This window comes from Monopterus albus, unplaced genomic scaffold (genome assembly GCF_001952655.1).
Source record: "Monopterus albus unplaced genomic scaffold, M_albus_1.0 scaffold18.1, whole genome shotgun sequence".
Lineage (NCBI taxonomy): Eukaryota > Metazoa > Chordata > Actinopteri > Synbranchiformes > Synbranchidae > Monopterus > Monopterus albus.
In genome coordinates, this window is record NW_018127898.1 from 6,159,609 (window position 1) to 6,177,599 (window position 17,991).

A 17,991-nucleotide genomic window follows, 5' to 3' on the forward strand; every position below is an offset into this window, starting at 1 on the left:
ATCAGATCCAGTGTCCTATCTAAATTAACTGGCTGTGCTTTGATTCAGGTCCCATGATACTCAAAATACTGTTTGAGAGGTCTTTTTACTCTGATAAAACTAGTTTTCTGTACTGAATACTAGTGGATTTATTTGGAATTTAAAAGATTTATGTGAAATATGAAAAAGCAAGTGAGCAAAACAGGAAAAATAAATGTGTAAATCCCAGGTACGGGAACAAAAACATCAGTATAGTCTTTGAGCTGTGTGTGTACAAAACAGAAAGGCGGTGAGACCAAAGACCACATACTGTAAGCATCACACTAGTATCTCAGGATACTGATTTCAGTGCCCAGACACGGTCCGAGCAGACAAAAAGCAGCATATCAGTGTAAAACAAAGTGTATCTCCCTAAGGCAGAAAGATATTGAAAATGAAATGGGCAAACGCACAAAGCCCAATAGAATTTTTTGTGAAGCATTTCAGATTTCTGCTGATATGCACAGTGTTAACATGCAGTTAGGATGAGGAGTGTTCTGCTTCTGCGTATGTCTGCCTCCAATTCTAAGCCATTACAATATGTTGCTCCTCGCCATTTCCTCTGGGTCGCTGGGCAGGCAGAGCGGGTGTGTGCCCCCACACAAATGCACCCTCTCACACACACGGACAAACACAAGCTTAAATTAACACATCAGTATGTATTTAGAAACCAGAGACCCCTTATATTTTTATTCCCTTATGGTCAGCCTGCTATTTTCAAGGTTCTTATTCTGTCTCATGTTTCTCGCTCTTGCAAGTTTGTGTCTTTCTTTTTCTTGTTTTTATCTTAATCTCTTAATCAGTGGGCAGATGACTGTATCTGTTTTCCCTTTTCCCAGTGTTTTCTGTCTCCTACAAAAAAGTCAATGCCCTCAAATGCAAGTTCTAATCATGTATCACCAATTTTTAGCTCTATAAATAAACGCATCATCAGGCATGTTCATGTTTGTGTGTGGCACTTTGTGTGTGTGTGGGAGTTCTGAGCGCGGCATTGGGCAAAGGCGGTAAAGTAGAAATCTTGGACATTGTGTCTGAGTCAGACACACACCGAAAACTGGCTGCAGTTCTACATCAAATAAGAATCATGATTAAACTTTACATAAACTCCTCTGTTCTTGTGGATTTGATGTCCATGATTATGGCAGTACATCAGCTGATATACAACATTACACTAATACATACTACTAACACCACCAACACAGTACAGTATTTTACACATGGTGGTTTGGTTGCATTATGGTTATTTGTGACAGAGTACATGTCACAAATGTGTCTTAAACTAGCATGAACACATATTTAGGTATAATCTGTAGACTTGGCTTCACTCCTACACCTGCACAGAACTGGTTTTGGTGTTGGTATTAGTAGTGTATTCTTCCTTTGTTAGACAATCTTGGTAGAACCGTGTCAGTGGTTGGATAACTGAGCAGACCCGGCTCAGAGGTGACTGCCATTACAAGCCAGCTGGACCAGCCGCTGCTTAACATGAGTAAATACAATACAGATGCTGTGTGTCAAGCCACATATCTGCTCTTTGCTTGGGTGACGATAGGGTTCAGGGATGCTTTGTGTTAGGGGTAAGTTAGGTCTGGAAAATGATGTTGCTTATTGTGGGGCTCTGAGGATTTATGACGGCATGGCCTGACGAGCCCTCTTTGGCACCAAATATCATTTAACTCATATACTGAGCTTCCATATAAATAAATATTTTTCCATTCTTTGGCACATTTAATTGGGTATTATTAACTTGATGGGGATTTGACTGGCCTCATACTGTAATTGTGTAATTAAAACTACACTGTTTTCTATTTAAGGTTCACAGCAATTGCACATTCATAGAATTTTATAATATATGATTGTTACAGGTTTTATATGAGAAAAGGATCAAAAGCCATCTGAGGAGCACATAGCAACACTGCACATGTTTATTGCAATCCATCTTTATCCACCACACCTCCCCTACTGTATTGTTTCCTCCAATAAACCAAGAAGCAAATAAGTGGAGGGTCCTCTGTTTGGTGATATGGCCAAGTAGGGAGAAAGAGAAGAGGCAGTTGTGAGTGAAAGTCTGAACCCAGGACCATTACCTGGCTCTGATATTGACTGCAGAGTTCAGAGAATGGCCTTGGCACTAAGGTGCCATTACAGCTCAATTGATCGGTCTGCACTTAAGTCCAAATCCCACCTTGTTGCACAAGCCACTGTCTTCGGATCCGGTGTCCAGATAATATACTGTATGGTTGCCTGTAAAGATTTGTGTGTATGTATGTATGCATGTGCAAGAGGCTACATAATTCATCTATTTTTGTTTCTGTAGTCTTTGGCGTCTTCCAAGGTCGCTCTTTGTCTCCTTTCTCATTGTCTCATCTCTCTACTCACTTCCCTGGTTCTTTCCCCTCCCCTTTTTTCATAGATAAAAGTCAGAGTCCCATGGCGTGGTGGTTTGTGCGTTGAATCAGATGACGAGCCACTCCAGGGGAGTCTGGACCCACCTCTCCAGCTGGTGTACACATACTAACACAATAACAAATCTATTCTTCAGTCAAAAAGATCACTTCTCTTGCATTGTTTTACAATATTTCTTCACAGTCTGGTTTTGCTGAATGTACCTGTCAGATTCACACTTTGCTAGCATGTCTTATTAAAGTCTTTTAACAACCTCTCTCCCACTAAAGCAGAGGCTGGGGAGAAGCAGATATATGCTGTTACTTGTTTTATGGAGAGGGAAAAAAGCACAAGCACTAAACATTAGCTTGCTAACACGACAAGTCTGTGGCCACGGCCCAGTCCCAGGTTTCCTCTATACAAGTTTGTCGTTTAAAACCCAGACAGCCAGCATAGGTTGGCGTAGATCAGAGCAAGCCTCCTCAGAGCAGCTGACAGACAGAGGCACGGCCCGGGCCGTAAATCCACCGCGCTCTAATAAAGCAATAAAAGGCCATTAAAAGTCAGTGTCCCTCAGCACTGGAAGATGGATGGAAAGGTGAAAAGAAAAGGAGACACTTTTAGATGGCTGTACACTCCCACACACAGGAATTCATCTCCTCTCTGTTTGAGACAAACTAGGTAACTGCAATATCGATGCCTTTCTCCTGTTGTTACTCCTCTTTTATTCTTTCTGGCTGCATCCAGAAATCACAACAAAACTAAACCCTGCGATGTTGAACGATGAAGCACAATCTTTAAGTACTGTTCTGCCCGATCAGTAAGCTCTCTGGCTTCACCACAGCTCTGTCTTCCTTTGTGTCAGGTCTTATACCAGCCCTTGTATATGCAAGCACATGCACATATGCCAGTGCAAGCCACTTTTCACATCCTGGCTGTACTATTTTTACCAGTAACTAAGTACTAACAAGACCTAGTGTTAGGATTGGGAAGTGAGAACAAAATTTAGCATTTTCATTAACTGCATATTTGAAACAGGAAGAGCTATTTTCAGGTAATGGGAAACCAACTCTTCTGTCTACAATGTGCTTATTTTCTTTATCTCTTCTCTCTCTGTTCTTTTACTGGAATCATACTGTAGTTTATTTTCACCAGTTTTGTGTCACCATGTTTTTCTTTTTGTACTCAATCCGCACAAGTGAAGGATCAAGACAAGGACATGTACAGAGGAGAGAACTGGTGAAACCTGAGCAGGGTGGGAGGGAGACAGCATAACTTAACATATACTGCAGTTTCTACACACCTAGTCACTGATCCCTGTTCTACAAATTTTAAAAAAACTGACAGCAACAAAGTCTGTGTGTGTTAGCATATTGCCAACACTGACTGACCTTTCTTCTGGGCCTGCTGGCATCAAATGGCAGCCCAGAGCCAAGCAGAAAGAGGCTGAGGCCCTCGCAGTGAGTCTCCAGCAAGCAGCAGCCATCCTTTGTGCCCAAAATTATGATTAATGGAAAATAAGCAGCCTTGATCTGGAGCCTGCTTTGATTTTCTCTGTGTTTCAGCCTTTCTGAAGCTGAAAAGCACCGGTCAACCCTGGGCCTCATGACACTTTTACACAACAGCTTTAAATGAACGGACGCACAGATAAAGAAGTCGCTCTCCTTCTCTCTCTCTCTGACACACACACAGGCACATAGTCCTGCTCTTTTTTTTTTATAAGCGCAGAAACTCAAATATGCAGATAAACCTACATCTTGATTATATCAGTCCCCTGTGCTGCTAATGACCGGCTTGCAAGTAATTATATTAATTACTGTACGTGACACGCATGTCGATTAACCAGCCAAAGGAAAGGAAGAGCTTGTGCAAAAGAAAAGGAGTGAATGAAGGAAACCTACAGGTATAGAAACTGAAGAGAGTGAAAAGAGTAGGCAACAGCAAAGAAGGAGGGAAAGAAGGAGAAAGAGAGGTCGGGAAAATAGAGTGTGAGAGAGCCAAAGAGAGACAAAGACAGAGGGTGGGGGAAGAGAGGACGCCTGATCAATTGCTCATTTTACAAAGTCACTGAGACGTGTCAGCAGTGTCAATAAGTGAATTAATTTGTCTGTGGGTCTCCAGAGCATGACACCATATCACTCTGCCCCCCTGAGACAAGCAGAGCCTCTAAACCTCTCTCACATAAACAGGCCCTCACACTCGTACACTCTTACAAAGCAATTCCGCACAAGGATCATGCACGGATATCACAAATGGATATGCTGACACAAAAACATGTTCTCATGCTTGTAGCTGCATAATGACACCTCTATACCCACCACCACACACACAAAACTGTTTTTTTTTTTTTTTTTTTTGTCATTTGAAGGGCTTCTTTGCTTTGACTCATATTCCCTAGAGCTTAGCCATAACCACTATGATCCAAACCACCAACCCTAACTTTATCAAACCATAACCAAAAATGGTTTTCATTGCTCATTTTTAATGCAGGCAGAATATAGTGCTTCAAAGCAAAGCACTGATTTCAACCTGGATAAAATATGCATAAATATGTTCAATCCACTTTGCAGATCAATTCCACTAAATTTCAGTGCATGTGAAGAGACTAGACACACACACACATGCACACAGACAATAATGTTTCATCCTCATTAGAGTAGCCATCCTCAAGGAAGGTTATTGTCCTCTGGTGACTGATATCAGTCAGGCACCAAGAGGGACCCTCAGCCACCGGCTGCCGGGTGTTTTCATTACAAAGGCGTCACCTCCACAACACGCACATATAAACTGAGGGCACAGACATAAACGTTTACACACACTCACTCACTCCACTGACAGATTCCTCCTCAGTCATGCTCACTACCCAAACGCTTTCTCTCCATTCAGCTAACACCCATGTTCGGCCCTGGCTGAACTCTTCCCCCGCCTTCCCCATCCTTCCACTGCATCCCCCCCTTCATGCGTTGCATCCCACAGGGTTAAACCCTCTTCCCCCAACATGTAGCATAGTGTTGTCTGAGGCCTGCTGCGATGACCACCTGCACCTCTGCTACAACCCCACCGCTTCTTCGCAGCAGCTTCACTGTAGACCTGTGAAGCAGAGCATGCTGGGAGCTTCTCATATTTGTGCAAACACTAACACTCCCACACACTCACACTGATGCTCATGGATACCAGCACATCTGCCAGCTGCCAGGGGGAAAGAACGGGGATTGTCTCAAACACAGACACACACAGAGGGACATGCACACAAAAAAAAATAAAAAAATCACACACACACACAAGTGGAAGCAGCAGATTGCATCCAAGGTGATAGATAGAGCACGATGGGAAGGAACTGTGCCTGTTCAATTACAATCATTACTATCACTTAGGGAGATTTGTCATGGTCAAAGTGAGTCAGAGCCGTGGAGAAAATCACCTTGAGGCCTGCAAGTGGTATTACATTCAGTTTTTGGAAAGGGGTTATGGCGTCCTCAGAACTTCTCCATATTGAAAATGATTAATATTAAACATAAATTAATTACCCCAAATTTCCAAACAGATGTTTATAAAATAACTCACCCGTGCATGACAAACCTTGAAAAAACACAAAAAGAGAACAATAATCCATGATCCCTCAATCTCTCAGCTACTTCCATGGGAGTAACAACTCTGACTGTTGCTGCTGTGCCTTTCACTGTCTCTTCTACAGGAGGAGGCCATGTGGCAGTGTGAACTGTCACTCAAAGCAGGACCTGCTAGACGGGATTATAGAGCGCCTGGACAGTGTGATGTCGCCAGCCAGGGCCTGGTCTCAGTCAGTGATTGAGTGACTGACAGAGGGGAGAATGGAGGACACAGAACACACACAGCTGTAGAGCTCCAACAAGGGACCTCCGCCGTCTGGACCAGCTGGTGCCCGCTCTTACAAAATGATTGCTGTGTGGAAGTGAAACCCAAAGCTGGAATCAGCTTCCACACGTTTGCTTATGGGGCACTTCAGAAGGCTGAGGATTGGATCAAGCTTGTTTTTAGTTTATTGCTACAGTATAAACAGTAATGTGGGTAAACTATGACCTTATAATTCATTGGTGCGTTATCACTGTATGCCTGTTAGCGATGACAGCTAAAAGAGGATGAGGATGAGTTTCTATTACTTCTTCATATAAATATTCATATAACTAGACAAACAGTACTATAACAGATATAAAAAGACAGGTAAACTACTGTACATCTCTTGGTATATAAAATTACTAAAAAGGGCAAAAAGAGAACAAAATATTCAAAACAGCAAATGTAAAATACAAAATGGTTATTAATATTCACCAAATGATACTGGACCATTGCAGATATGAATTTTGAGGAGTGCAAAGAAATATGGTAATGGTATATTGGCCCATTGTCATTTTTTCAACATAACCAATCTTGATAGCAATCCCTTGGATTTTTTTTAAGAGTAGTGAACAAGGCATAGTGTAAGTGGGATACTATGGATTGGAAAACTATGGACTGAAAATATTCAAACCAAGTTTAGTATTTCTGCATTGCAAGTAGTTAAATTATTGGCCAGCATATACACAGATATCAGTACAGCTGCAATAAGCCAGTACATATCAGCCATTTATGAGTTTATCGCTAATTTAAATAAACTTGTGTGATGTTGCCTCTTATTAAAACACTGGTTACAGTTAGGGCTTTAATTACAAACAAACTTATTCAAATTATGATCAAAATGGATTTACAGACTAAACTCATTTGTCTTGAGGCACACTTCAGCAGAGGTAAAATCATTCTGAGCAGATTAAGCCATTAAAATCCAGACATTTAATTTAGTAATGAATGTTATAGATTTCTTAGATCAATTAAAGCCTGCTTTGGGATGTACACAGGAAGGGCGACAATACAATACGTGTGAGTCAGTAAATTACAACCAGTGAGGTGAACAGTGATTTTGAGTAATGAGCACCTATTTTGCTAATGGATGCTAAAATCAGCGGATTCATTCTGAGCCAGCAGTCACTGATAAGGACGTATAATGTTACCACAGTGGCCTGTGGGCAACATCTGAACTTTACCCTTTCTTACTGAGGGTCGTGGCCTCTGCCCAGTTGTGGTTTTGTGGTTAAGACAAGAAACAGATACACACCACACTCACACTCATTGATCTACTATCTCTCTTTCCTCCATTAGAGTCATGGATCTCCTGTTTGAAGAGAGACATCAGTCCCTGAGTGGGTTTTCTCTGATCCTGATTTCTTGATGATGACTTGAGGTGTTACTGTCCACTGCTGCTGCTTGATGCCTATCCATGCTCTGACTCGTGTTCTGGGACACACTCATTTACAAATGTTGGCCTTTCTCCATCTTTCTGCCCATGACATGAAAGAATGCCTCTCCTCTCATCTCTTTTCACCTCCCGGTTGAGAAGTATACATTCATCACAGTCAATCTGTTAATGTCATTGTGTGTGTGTGCGTGTGTGTGTGTGTGGAGGTCACCTTTTGCCCTCTTGGCACCTCACCAGTCCTACATGCCTGATCCTTGCTTATTCATCTGGCATACCAGACAGAACACCTTTCACACAGACATCATCATCTCACATGTTTGTGTTCACACATGAACACACACACACAGCATCATAAGATTCCATCATGCTGAGTTTCTCCTAATACTTTACACACAGACACATACAGTACACATGCAGGTCTGTTTCTCAATTTCACACACACATACACTGACACAATCTCCTTCCCTCGCCTCATCTCACAAATATTTTTTTCTGTCTCTCCAGCTCATTTCTCTTGCCTCCCTTGCTCTGCCTTTTCTCCGCGTTGCCGTCCGTCACCTCTCTGCTTGGCTGTGTCCTCATGCACAATCACAAATGCACACAATCCATTCCCCCTCATACCAAGCCAGTCATCCTGAACAGCTCTCTGTGGGGTAAGTAGATAGGACGCTGTTGAAACATGTAGAGCCGAATTGCCCTCTGAGGATATAGCTGTGTCTTTACGTGGAGCTGCTATAGGAGGACAGGGGACAAAGCGGAAGGGTTCAGATGAGAGAGAACTGTGGACTGCAGAGCAATTGCCAAGTGTGTATGTGTGTGCGGATCTGTGAAAAGTGCTATGAGATGGAAGGAGGATGGGTGTGAGACACTGGATAAGGGTGACATAGTGGAGAAGTCATCCACTGCAGACAGGAAAAGCAGCACAGCCAGGCACCCTCATACAGGTGTATGTGTGTGTGAAAGAGAGAGAGAGAGCAGAGAATGGCTGGGTGACAGGGGGTCAGGTTGGAGAGAGTAATCTCCCAAAGATTAAGAGTGCTGCTCCTGTGTTAATGTGACTGTCAATGAGAATTAAGTCCCTGGACTCTCCACCAGGCTCTCCTCTCTCTCTCTCTCTCCCTCTCTCCCCTCCTGTCCGCCCTGTCACATTAATGACACCACTTTCTGTGGAGTGCCAGGCCAGCGCGCTAAAACAATGAGGAAATAATTACACTCTCTCAGTACAGTACAAATTGCAGAGTCGAACAGCGGGACAATGAGAAATATAGGCAAAGAGGGAGAGGGAGGGAAACAGGGGATGGAAGAGGGAGGGGTTGAGACATGGATGACTAACAATTACAACACGATAGGGGTTGGGTCTCATTACTGCTCCCATTAACATGCACCAAGTAATTTTCTCTTCTCAGTTTGTGTGGGTGTCTATGAGAAACACAAAGAAAGAAAGAGAGAGTGGGGGGAGAGGGGGGTCTGTGCGTGCGTGCCAATAGAGTGCGCCCATTAGGTTCTGCAATACACCTCCCTGTCGTGCGCAATCTTCCCGGAGAACCCAGCGGCACCTCATTCCTCTCCCAAATGTCTGAGCTCCGCGCGCTCTCCTCTCTGTTCCCACCCGATCACGGTCCGTGTACAGCGATTAGAAGGCGCGTGAAAAGAGCTCGGTCAGCAGATCAGCCTCACAGATCACTCAATAGGTGCTGGGCAGCGCCGAGCTCCTACCGATCGCTTATTTAACCTCACAGTGGTGCAACACTGTGTAAATCTTACCTCAGTCTCCTCCGCCCTCACCCACAGCACGCGTTATACACGGTCAGTGGAATGGACGTCCGTTTGAATCGGCTAATCATGTGTCCCACTTTTACGCATGGAAATCACGCGCAGGGAGAGAGAGCGGGGTCACTTGGAGATCAGAGAGGTTTTCGTTGGAAAACCTGCTGTTCTTTTAATGAATTGTTGCTCAGTAAAACGTGTTCGCCGCGCTCTGAGCCAAGAACATCAAAGTTGCTTTCAGCTTGCCAGTAATTCAGTGAGTCAGTCAGCCAGTCACTACCCCTTCTCTCCCTGCTGTCCACGGAAAAATGTTCCACATCATAACGAAAAAGTGCCCCTCTGACCCCATTCTTTCATTAGCCCAGTGACCGTGTGCCATGAAAAAACACCAGGAATTAAAATCGGAATCTACAGTAACTGCATATGAATTTTCAAGGAAAACACCTTACCTAAATCTATACACTCGATGGCATGATCACGGAGAACTGTAAACGATCCAGGCGAGACAGTAGAGTGCTTTGCCACTTTCCGCTTCGACTCCACTGATCTTGTTTTCCGCTAAACGGGGCAATCCTTTTGAACCTCCAGTCCAGGTCCCGGAGCCCGCGCATAAACACACGGAAGCAGGGGTTAGGAGGGCTACTGCCACGCCGGAGAACCAGCCCTCCGGAGCCGTGTGAGAAAACAGAGCTCGTGCAATAGCGATATGGTCCAATCTGCCATTCTCTCGCCGCGTCCCATCTCAAACCCAGACTGGGGAGAAAGTCAGCAAAAGTGCATAATCCCCCCAAGACACGCCGGGCTCGTGTTTTTGGCGATCACTCCACACAAGTTCATCCCCCCCACCCTGTGCACGATGGTTACAAAGAGACGTTATAGTCGCCGAACAGATGCTGATGAGAGTGATGGTATAATGATGTAGGAGTGATAGTTATGCTCCCGTCGCTCCTCCCGAGCAGGGATCGATTGGACATGAGAAATGCGATGCGAGCTCGTCTTCCCCATTCAGAACACGTGCATCAGCGCCCGCCCAGTTCACCAGTTCCCAAGTACACCCCCTCTATCTCACTGATGTCATGTAGTTCACAAGTAACCTAGACTGAAGGGACGAGGGGGACAGTTCTAAGGAGATACGTGAAACATATAATAACCATTCTTACGACTTTAGAAAGAGCTCGGCTTAACAAGTCATTCAGTCTCATTTCTGCCAACGTTAAGTACTTGACATATCTACGTTTTATAATTTGTTTCACTGAATTTTACAAGGTCTTACAGCGTGGCAGGTGCGCAACAGGTCACTAACAGAATAACCCAAATGTAGGCCCTACAAGTCGCAAAAGGGAAAAATAAGTTATCTTTAACAAGAAACAAGGGACTTGGACCGAATAGATGGTGTTAATTGGGTGTACACTTGACAGTTACAGTTGTCATACATTGTACATGAAAATTGTGCTTCTTAAATTAAAGTAAGATAAATAGGTACAAAGCCTTTCATTTTAGTTCAGTGTGGTAGGCTGCCTTACATTAAATATGCCACAAATTCATTACTTGCTTATAACTTCTATATAGCTTCCACGTGTGTAATGAGTTGAGGATGGGTCTGATGACTGTCATGGCTTCTGACTGACAGGTGCTATAATCTGCAGGGGTGATGACCCCTCCTCATCGCATAATACCCCCCATAGCTTCTACACTTCCATTGTGTTACAGATGGTGTCTGAATACCAGTAACCCCACACCCGCACACACCTGAATCCAGATGTTAAACGGAATTTAATCACCAGCGTTTCTCCATTACGCACCAGGAGACAGCCTATTAATTATTCCATCCCCAGAATATTCCAGTCTGTTGATGCCTATTGATTGCTATGCGATGTATTTGCAGTCGTTAAGACTTAGAGGAGGTTGATGTCTGCTAACGACCCAAGGTGAGGTGTATCCGATACATTCAGATGTCTTCCTTGTTGCTATCTTTACTGGCCATATGAAGAGCCCTGCGTCAGTGGAGGGAGCAGGGCCTTATAACTTACCTACCAAAAAAAAAAAAAAAAAGAATTACAAAAAGAGCCACGGAACATAAAATGTAATGACTTTCAGGACCGCAACATGGAACAATCCCGAGCATCTTTATCTAGCACTGTCCTAACTTCCTCATGACCGTTTTGCCAACTTTGCAGTACAGCGAGAGAATGCTGTCATTTTCAACCGATTAATCTAGGCTTGAATCTACTACAAATGTGTGTGTCTGGTTCGGTAAGAACAAATAAGACATTGTTTTGCCAGGTTTGCCAGGAGTGAGGTACACGTAGCCCTTACAGTTGCGGGATTCAAGTAAAACCATTAAACCGAAGTAAAACTCCGAGTTCCAGCACCATGGACAGCGCCAGACGCGCTGCATATAGCTTCAGTAGGTCGGACAGCTCCGGGCCGTCCTGTCACTGGGCTCCGTCCTGTCACTGGGCTCCGTCCTGTCACTGGGCTCTGCTCTGCACTGTCAAGGGGCTAATCCACCTGCAGGCAAACGTAGTTTGACTGTGTGAGGAGTACACGAAGAAAGAACAGAAAAGAAAAAAGAACAACTCAGAGTTGATCAAACATTATATATCCTGTCTGCACTGGAAACTAGTTGTGTCGCAATGGGGATCTTAAGGTGAGGCAGCTAATGGATGCAACAGCCCATATAACACTTATCTCATCTAGTCTCCTTAGAGAGGCCAGACAGTATCAGAGAAAACCGCATCATGTGACATAAACACTTTGCTGGACTTCAAAGTGCGAAGGTAAATAGCGTGAAATTTAATTTACTGCCTTTAAACTGCCCATTACATTTCTACTTGTTTTTACAGAGCCAGATTCTTTTAACGTGCTTCACAGTGTGTATCAGTTTCAGTTTTCCATTCTAAAGCAGAACTGGCATGTTAAAGGTTGCAGAATCGTCCTTAAATATTGCGGTATTGTGGAAAAGGTAAGAGTACATGCAGGCAAAAGGCCTCTTGGAGTGTCATATATCAGAGACGAGGGGATATCGGATCTCCTGTGGGATTATTCCCCCAATAATCATCGCCCACGGAAGAAAAACATTTGGGAAATATCTGCTCATAACTTGAGGGATAGGCTATGTATTTCTCATAAATCAATATTCCTGCATTAATCCCTCTAAAAGGCACACTTTTCCGGTTTTCCTGGGGACGCTTGGAAACGTGGACAAGGTAAGATGAGCGGATTGTGTTCACTGATAGAGTTCAGTGGTGAGAAATGCTTGTCTTTTGAGATAAATCAGATTTTACGAATGATCACGCTGTAAAACACAGAGAAAAATGACTGTAAGAACAGCTTTGGCCAAAAGTCAAAGATATAGAGCGCATGGCTGTGTAAATAATGGACCTCAAACCTAAGAATATTACTGCCAATATGGTTGTTCCAGTGGAAGTGGAAAAGAAACTAAAATAGGACACAAACAGTCAGACAAATCAGCTGGTGGGAGATCTCACGCTAGAAATCCAGTGTGATGAAAAGCTTCCTCCTAATTTTGAAGTGTGAATCACAGCTCAGACTTTACTCACAGCTTCCACCTTCCACCAGAGTCTTCGCTTGCAACGAGCTCTCCTGTCCTGACATGTCTCCAGTCCATTTTCTCAAACCATGCGACCTGTTTTTAAGGACGGTAGTACGTCAACATTTCTAAGGGCAAACACATCAATACTTAGGGCACGACGAAATAAGGCCACCCAGGCGAGTTGTTCAAGAACTGTGAATGGTGAAGTTCCAGAGGACCCCAGCCCGAGGCCCGAGGCGGTAAAGGTGGGACCTCTTTGTTAATGATAGGCTCGACACGACTAATTACACAAGTGCATTACGCTGCGCCCTGGCGGCCAATGAACCAAGTAGATAGGGTTATACCGTGCGCACAACGTTCGCACCCCACCACGAAGAGAGAGGCGATTACTTCTAATAACTTTGTACAGTGTTTTTCTCACGCTTTATACTTTTCAGGTCGAAAGATGGGTTTGGTGATGTAGTGTATTTTTTTAGTGTTTTGACATCTTCCACCCAAATAGCCAATTTGTGATACATTGCGCCAAAAAACAGGACTTGGTCATCGATTTAGAGTTGCCATGAAGGTTAATGAGAACAGACATCTTGGTTCCTATGCTTTTTATCCCCCTCCCAAATAGATTCTTCATTTCTTTACGAGGTCACTGGCAGTAATCCGAGCAGGGCCAGAAATAGTGTCCATCCCAGACAGGCCCGGTGTCTGTCAATACTCAGAAAGTTCAGACACACATCCGCAAAGAGGGGACTGGAGCACGATTGCTGACATCTGACTTTAAAAAATATGGTCTTATGACACTGTGGATATATTTGTGAATAAAGTATTCTCACTCTCTACACTGTTGGAAGAAGCGGTCAGGAACGACCACAAAGCGCAGAGTGAAGATTTGGTCTCATGCGTGGTGTTACACTGCCCTCACGTGGCCGTGTTGTGTCACTGTTAAGTCGGAAAGTTTTTGAGGTCATCCAGATTTATTATGGCGACAGTAAAAGCTGAACTAGTGCCCTTTTGCGAGGGGCCCGTTCCGTCTTTAGGCCTGAACTTACTGAAATAATAAAACAGCACAGAACTGTCTGGCATCATCAAGAAATGGCTTAAGTTTTTCTCCTCCAAGGTCAGACTTCAAAAGAAGATGAAGTTAAGAATAACTACATTTTCTGTTACCTAATATAACCAGCACACAGAAAGAGATAGATTAACATTTTTACAATTATTTATTTCAAAATATTACACAACTTTTGACTATGAAATCAACTAAAAAGGCTACAAAGCCCTGACCAAAAAAGGTCAGACCCAATTTAACATAACTCTCTTACAGACTAATTTAATGTAACATAAAACTAAGCATTTAAAAGGTTTTTTGTGTTAAGCATGACCCTCATCATTTGACCAGACTGACACATTTCCTTTGGTAAAATACAAAGGAATTTGCAATAAAACAGAGATCAGTAAAGATATTCCATTAAACAACACGTCATATATTTAAATATTAAACTGTGACAAATGGCATAAAAACTTAAATAAAGATGTCATAGTAAAAGATTTTAAAAGCCTGTTACTTTTCAGTGACAAAACATAATAGTCAATGTTTTGTGAAACAATGGAGTGCTCAACTTCTTAAAGCAAATACTATAATGTACAGTATGTTTCATAATATTTAATATTAAAGTGTTTCAAAGTATTAATGCACTTGAATGTGCTCATACTGTACTGTAGAAATGCTGATACAAAATAAATCCTCCTGACAGTAAGGAGTGTCGCATTCACTTAGAGCTTTGTTGCTGATGAGCATAATTTAAGATCACATGATTTCATTATGCCAAACTAATCCCAAAAAGTCTACATCTGCAACTATACAAGCACATCTGGCTTGTGACTACTTCATATCATATTAGACTGGGGTGTGCTGGATATGCTCAGAAACTCTGGGCTGATTGTCAACAGCTCTGAAGAGGTTCGTATCAAGGTGACACTGATCAAATGTGACAATATGTCACACGTGAAGGGACATCGTAACAGCTGCTCATTAGCTAACTTTGTTGGCGTGGAATGAAGTAAGGTGCAGCGGAGATAATGAAGAAACATAGGACACATCTTATTGCTCCACAGATGCTTCGACTGCGCACGCCTCATCCTTTAACTGATCTGACGCTAACAGAGCTGATGGAAACGAGTCAAACCAGAGTTGCCTGCCATGCTGTTCTCACTCATCCAGACCTATACAAGCAGCAGACAGATGGTGACATATATTCAGTTAGACTACTGGTGAATGAGGTAACTTTACAACAAATAAAAAGACACTAAAGTTCACTGCCGGTGTCAAGATGATCACAACTAAAGGCAGGCTCGTGTTCAGAGTTCTTCAGCAGTCAGATATTTGTACCCTAACTCCACTTACAGAGACTCTAGTCTAGAGTTCATCATGATGGGCTCGACGCTGATACTGGTGATGGTTTGTGACATAACTGGCTCCCTCCAGCACAAGTCGCATGAACTCCCCCACATCAAAATTATAGTTGGTAAATTTCGGATGGTCCCCAAGGGTGGGATGATGACCCTGAAAAAAGTATCAGAGGAAACGTGTGTACAGTAAATGAACACAAGGAAAGGCAACATATAAGCATAAACATATGTTATAAGGTGGTCTTCTCAATGAAGTGGCAGAGAGATAATGTAAGTATGAAATGAAGTCTGAGCATTTGAACTATGTCTATAACTGCACATAATTAAATGTGTGTGAGGTAGGTGAGATGAACTGAGAAAGCTCATGCTGAGGGGGAGCTAATGGTTGGTATGGGAGTTTCCCCTACCTTGTCCTGTGGGAACACTTTGTCCATTTTCTGCCAAGTCACGTACCGAATGCCCCGCAGCCGAGCCAAATCTCGATAGCAGCTCTCATCCTGACAATTATATCTGGGAGGGACAGATGCAGACACTTTATCTCTTGCTCTCCTCGGTCTGCCTCACTTTAACTCTCCCTTGCTCCATCTTTCTGTCTCTCGCTGTATGGACACTGTGGTTCTCTCTCTGTGCCCCTCACTAAAATGCACAGAAAACAATCCCGCACATGCTCCCCCCTGACACACACACTCCAATCAGTTGCTCTACATAGAGTAGTCAGGTGTGATGAATGGCTGGCTAATTAGGCAGTATTTCACAGTCACACACCAAGTGGCTCAGGGGCACTTTGGGCTCAGCCTGCTGCCAAACCCATCACTCTCCCTGCTCCTCTCTCTGTCTTTTTTTTTTTTGTCTTTTACACACAAACAGGTCAACAAAAAGTGTCACTCACAGTTCAAAGATCACAGCCCAGTCAGGGAGGAATAAGAGGTGTGTGAGACCTGCCCCGTGCATCCCTATAAAGATGTCAGAGTTGTGGGTGATCCTCAGCTGCTCCAGGAAAGGAACATCCCTGAAAGACAAACAGGGAGTAGCACATCAATTATCTTCAGTGTGAACAGTGTCATATTACACAGTGTGAAAAGCTCAACACTTTCTTTATTCTTATACAGCACTGTTACATCCCTGAGCAGTACTGAATACCTCCTGTAGTAATGTGGTGAGCACTCTATAACTCACTTGTATTTGTAGTCCACCACGTTGACCTCCAGTAAAGGCACAGTCCTGAGGGCATTTACCAGCTGTAACAACAACAACAACAACAACAACAGAGGGGCGTGTTCTCTGATCAGAGAGAGAGCAAACAAATATGGACAGTGGCCATATAAATCACAAGCCCTTTTTACTTGTACTGTTTATAGCAAATAAGATTTTAAATAAACACTAAACAGAGTCGGGCAGTAAATCAATAATGGAAAGGAAGGGAAGGGGGGGGTGTGGGGGGGGGGGGATAGGCAAAACTGCGGAAAGAGAAAGAAAGAAGGAAAAGGCAGAGCAGGATAGAGGAAGAATAACAAGTACAAGGAAGAAAGAGGGAAGGAGGTGAGGTGGTGCAGGACTTACCTCCACTTGGTTTAATATCCTTCTATATTCTGTGCTCCGTGCCAGCAGGGTGACTCGAACACGCCCCTCCTGAGAACACCAATGCACTCAATAATCAATCAGCCAAGGACAGAAAAGATAAGAGTTCTAGGAGACTATGATGCTTATTCAAAAGATCTTCAAGGCTTCTACTTCAAATTTCTCTTTATATAGCACACAGGAGCAGATACATTAGCTGAAATTGCATTAATATGGTTTTTATACGTGGTAAGAAAGGTTGTCTTTTCTGATATACCATTAGTTTATACAGCCAGTACAGAGAAGCTTTCTTTTTCTATATTCCCAGACTGCCACCTTGTGTTCTGAAAGAGTATTTAGACTATTGTGAAGCATCATCTGTAAGATATGTGAATAAACAAAAAGGATCTGTACAAGTGCAGCAACTAATATAATGTGCCATCTGCTGTGCACAATATATCAACCCAAGCTACAGCACCTTAATACAAACAGTCAGCTTATATCTATTCTGAACAGATTTAATTTCCTCCCTTCTACTTAAAAGTTATTTTAAAAAGTACAAAAAAGGATGCCATTCTGAGACCAGACCAGTGCAAATTATGACATGGGGGAGACAGGAGGTGAGGGGTAGTAGAGGCAGATGAATAGGACACAATAGAGGCGAGCAGGAGGAGTCAGTCTCTGGCTGTGCCATTAATCTAGGGATGAAAGGAGAAGCTGGGGAGAGGGTCAGGGCCAAGAAGACCTCTCATTCAGTAGCCGGCCTGCTATCGCCCGCAGGCTTGTGTCTTGCTCAAAAGCCTCTTAGCATATTTCCAGTGAAGGCCATGAATACCCAATGAGCTGCGCTACTTGAAGGAAGAAGTTATCAGGCTTTGCTGGTCATAAAGATACAGTCAAGTACTTCAAACCTGGGATCATAAAACTCCTGTGAGGAGTATTAGAGAGTTATAGATGTAGGAGATGAATAAGAGCTGTGAGCCTCACCGTGCGTGCATGTACAGCACTGTGCACGTACTCTCAGAAAATAGAGGGCTAT

General features: G+C 43.3%; 2 protein-coding genes across 10 annotated transcripts in view; both read right to left on the reverse strand.

The window, feature by feature from the left end:
• Positions 1-10,377, reverse strand: part of tafa4b (TAFA chemokine like family member 4b) — a 40,524-nt gene extending 30,147 nt beyond the window's left edge. For both annotated transcript variants that reach the window (XM_020592669.1, XM_020592668.1), the window contains exon 1: positions 9,889-10,377. The gene's annotated coding sequence lies outside the window, so the exon portion shown is untranslated. The remainder of the gene's footprint in view (positions 1-9,888) is intronic.
• Positions 10,378-11,295: 918 nt separating this feature from the next.
• Positions 11,296-17,991, reverse strand: part of eogt (EGF domain-specific O-linked N-acetylglucosamine (GlcNAc) transferase) — a 24,067-nt gene continuing 17,371 nt past the window's right edge. For 6 of the 8 annotated variants that reach the window (XM_020593032.1, XM_020593029.1, XM_020593031.1 and 3 more), the window contains exons 12-16: positions 16,956-17,024; positions 16,572-16,633; positions 16,285-16,404; positions 15,803-15,905; positions 14,232-15,549 (exon numbers count right to left, since the gene is read on the reverse strand). In XM_020593032.1, coding sequence (XP_020448688.1) covers positions 15,403-15,549; positions 15,803-15,905; positions 16,285-16,404; positions 16,572-16,633; positions 16,956-17,024 — 501 coding nt within the window. In that variant the 3' untranslated portion in view covers positions 14,232-15,402. Of the gene's footprint in view, positions 11,470-11,811; positions 11,951-14,231; positions 15,550-15,802; positions 15,906-16,284; positions 16,405-16,571; positions 16,634-16,955; positions 17,025-17,991 lie in introns of those variants that run through there. The other 2 variants (XR_002274371.1, XM_020593030.1) reach the window with 2 other exon arrangements.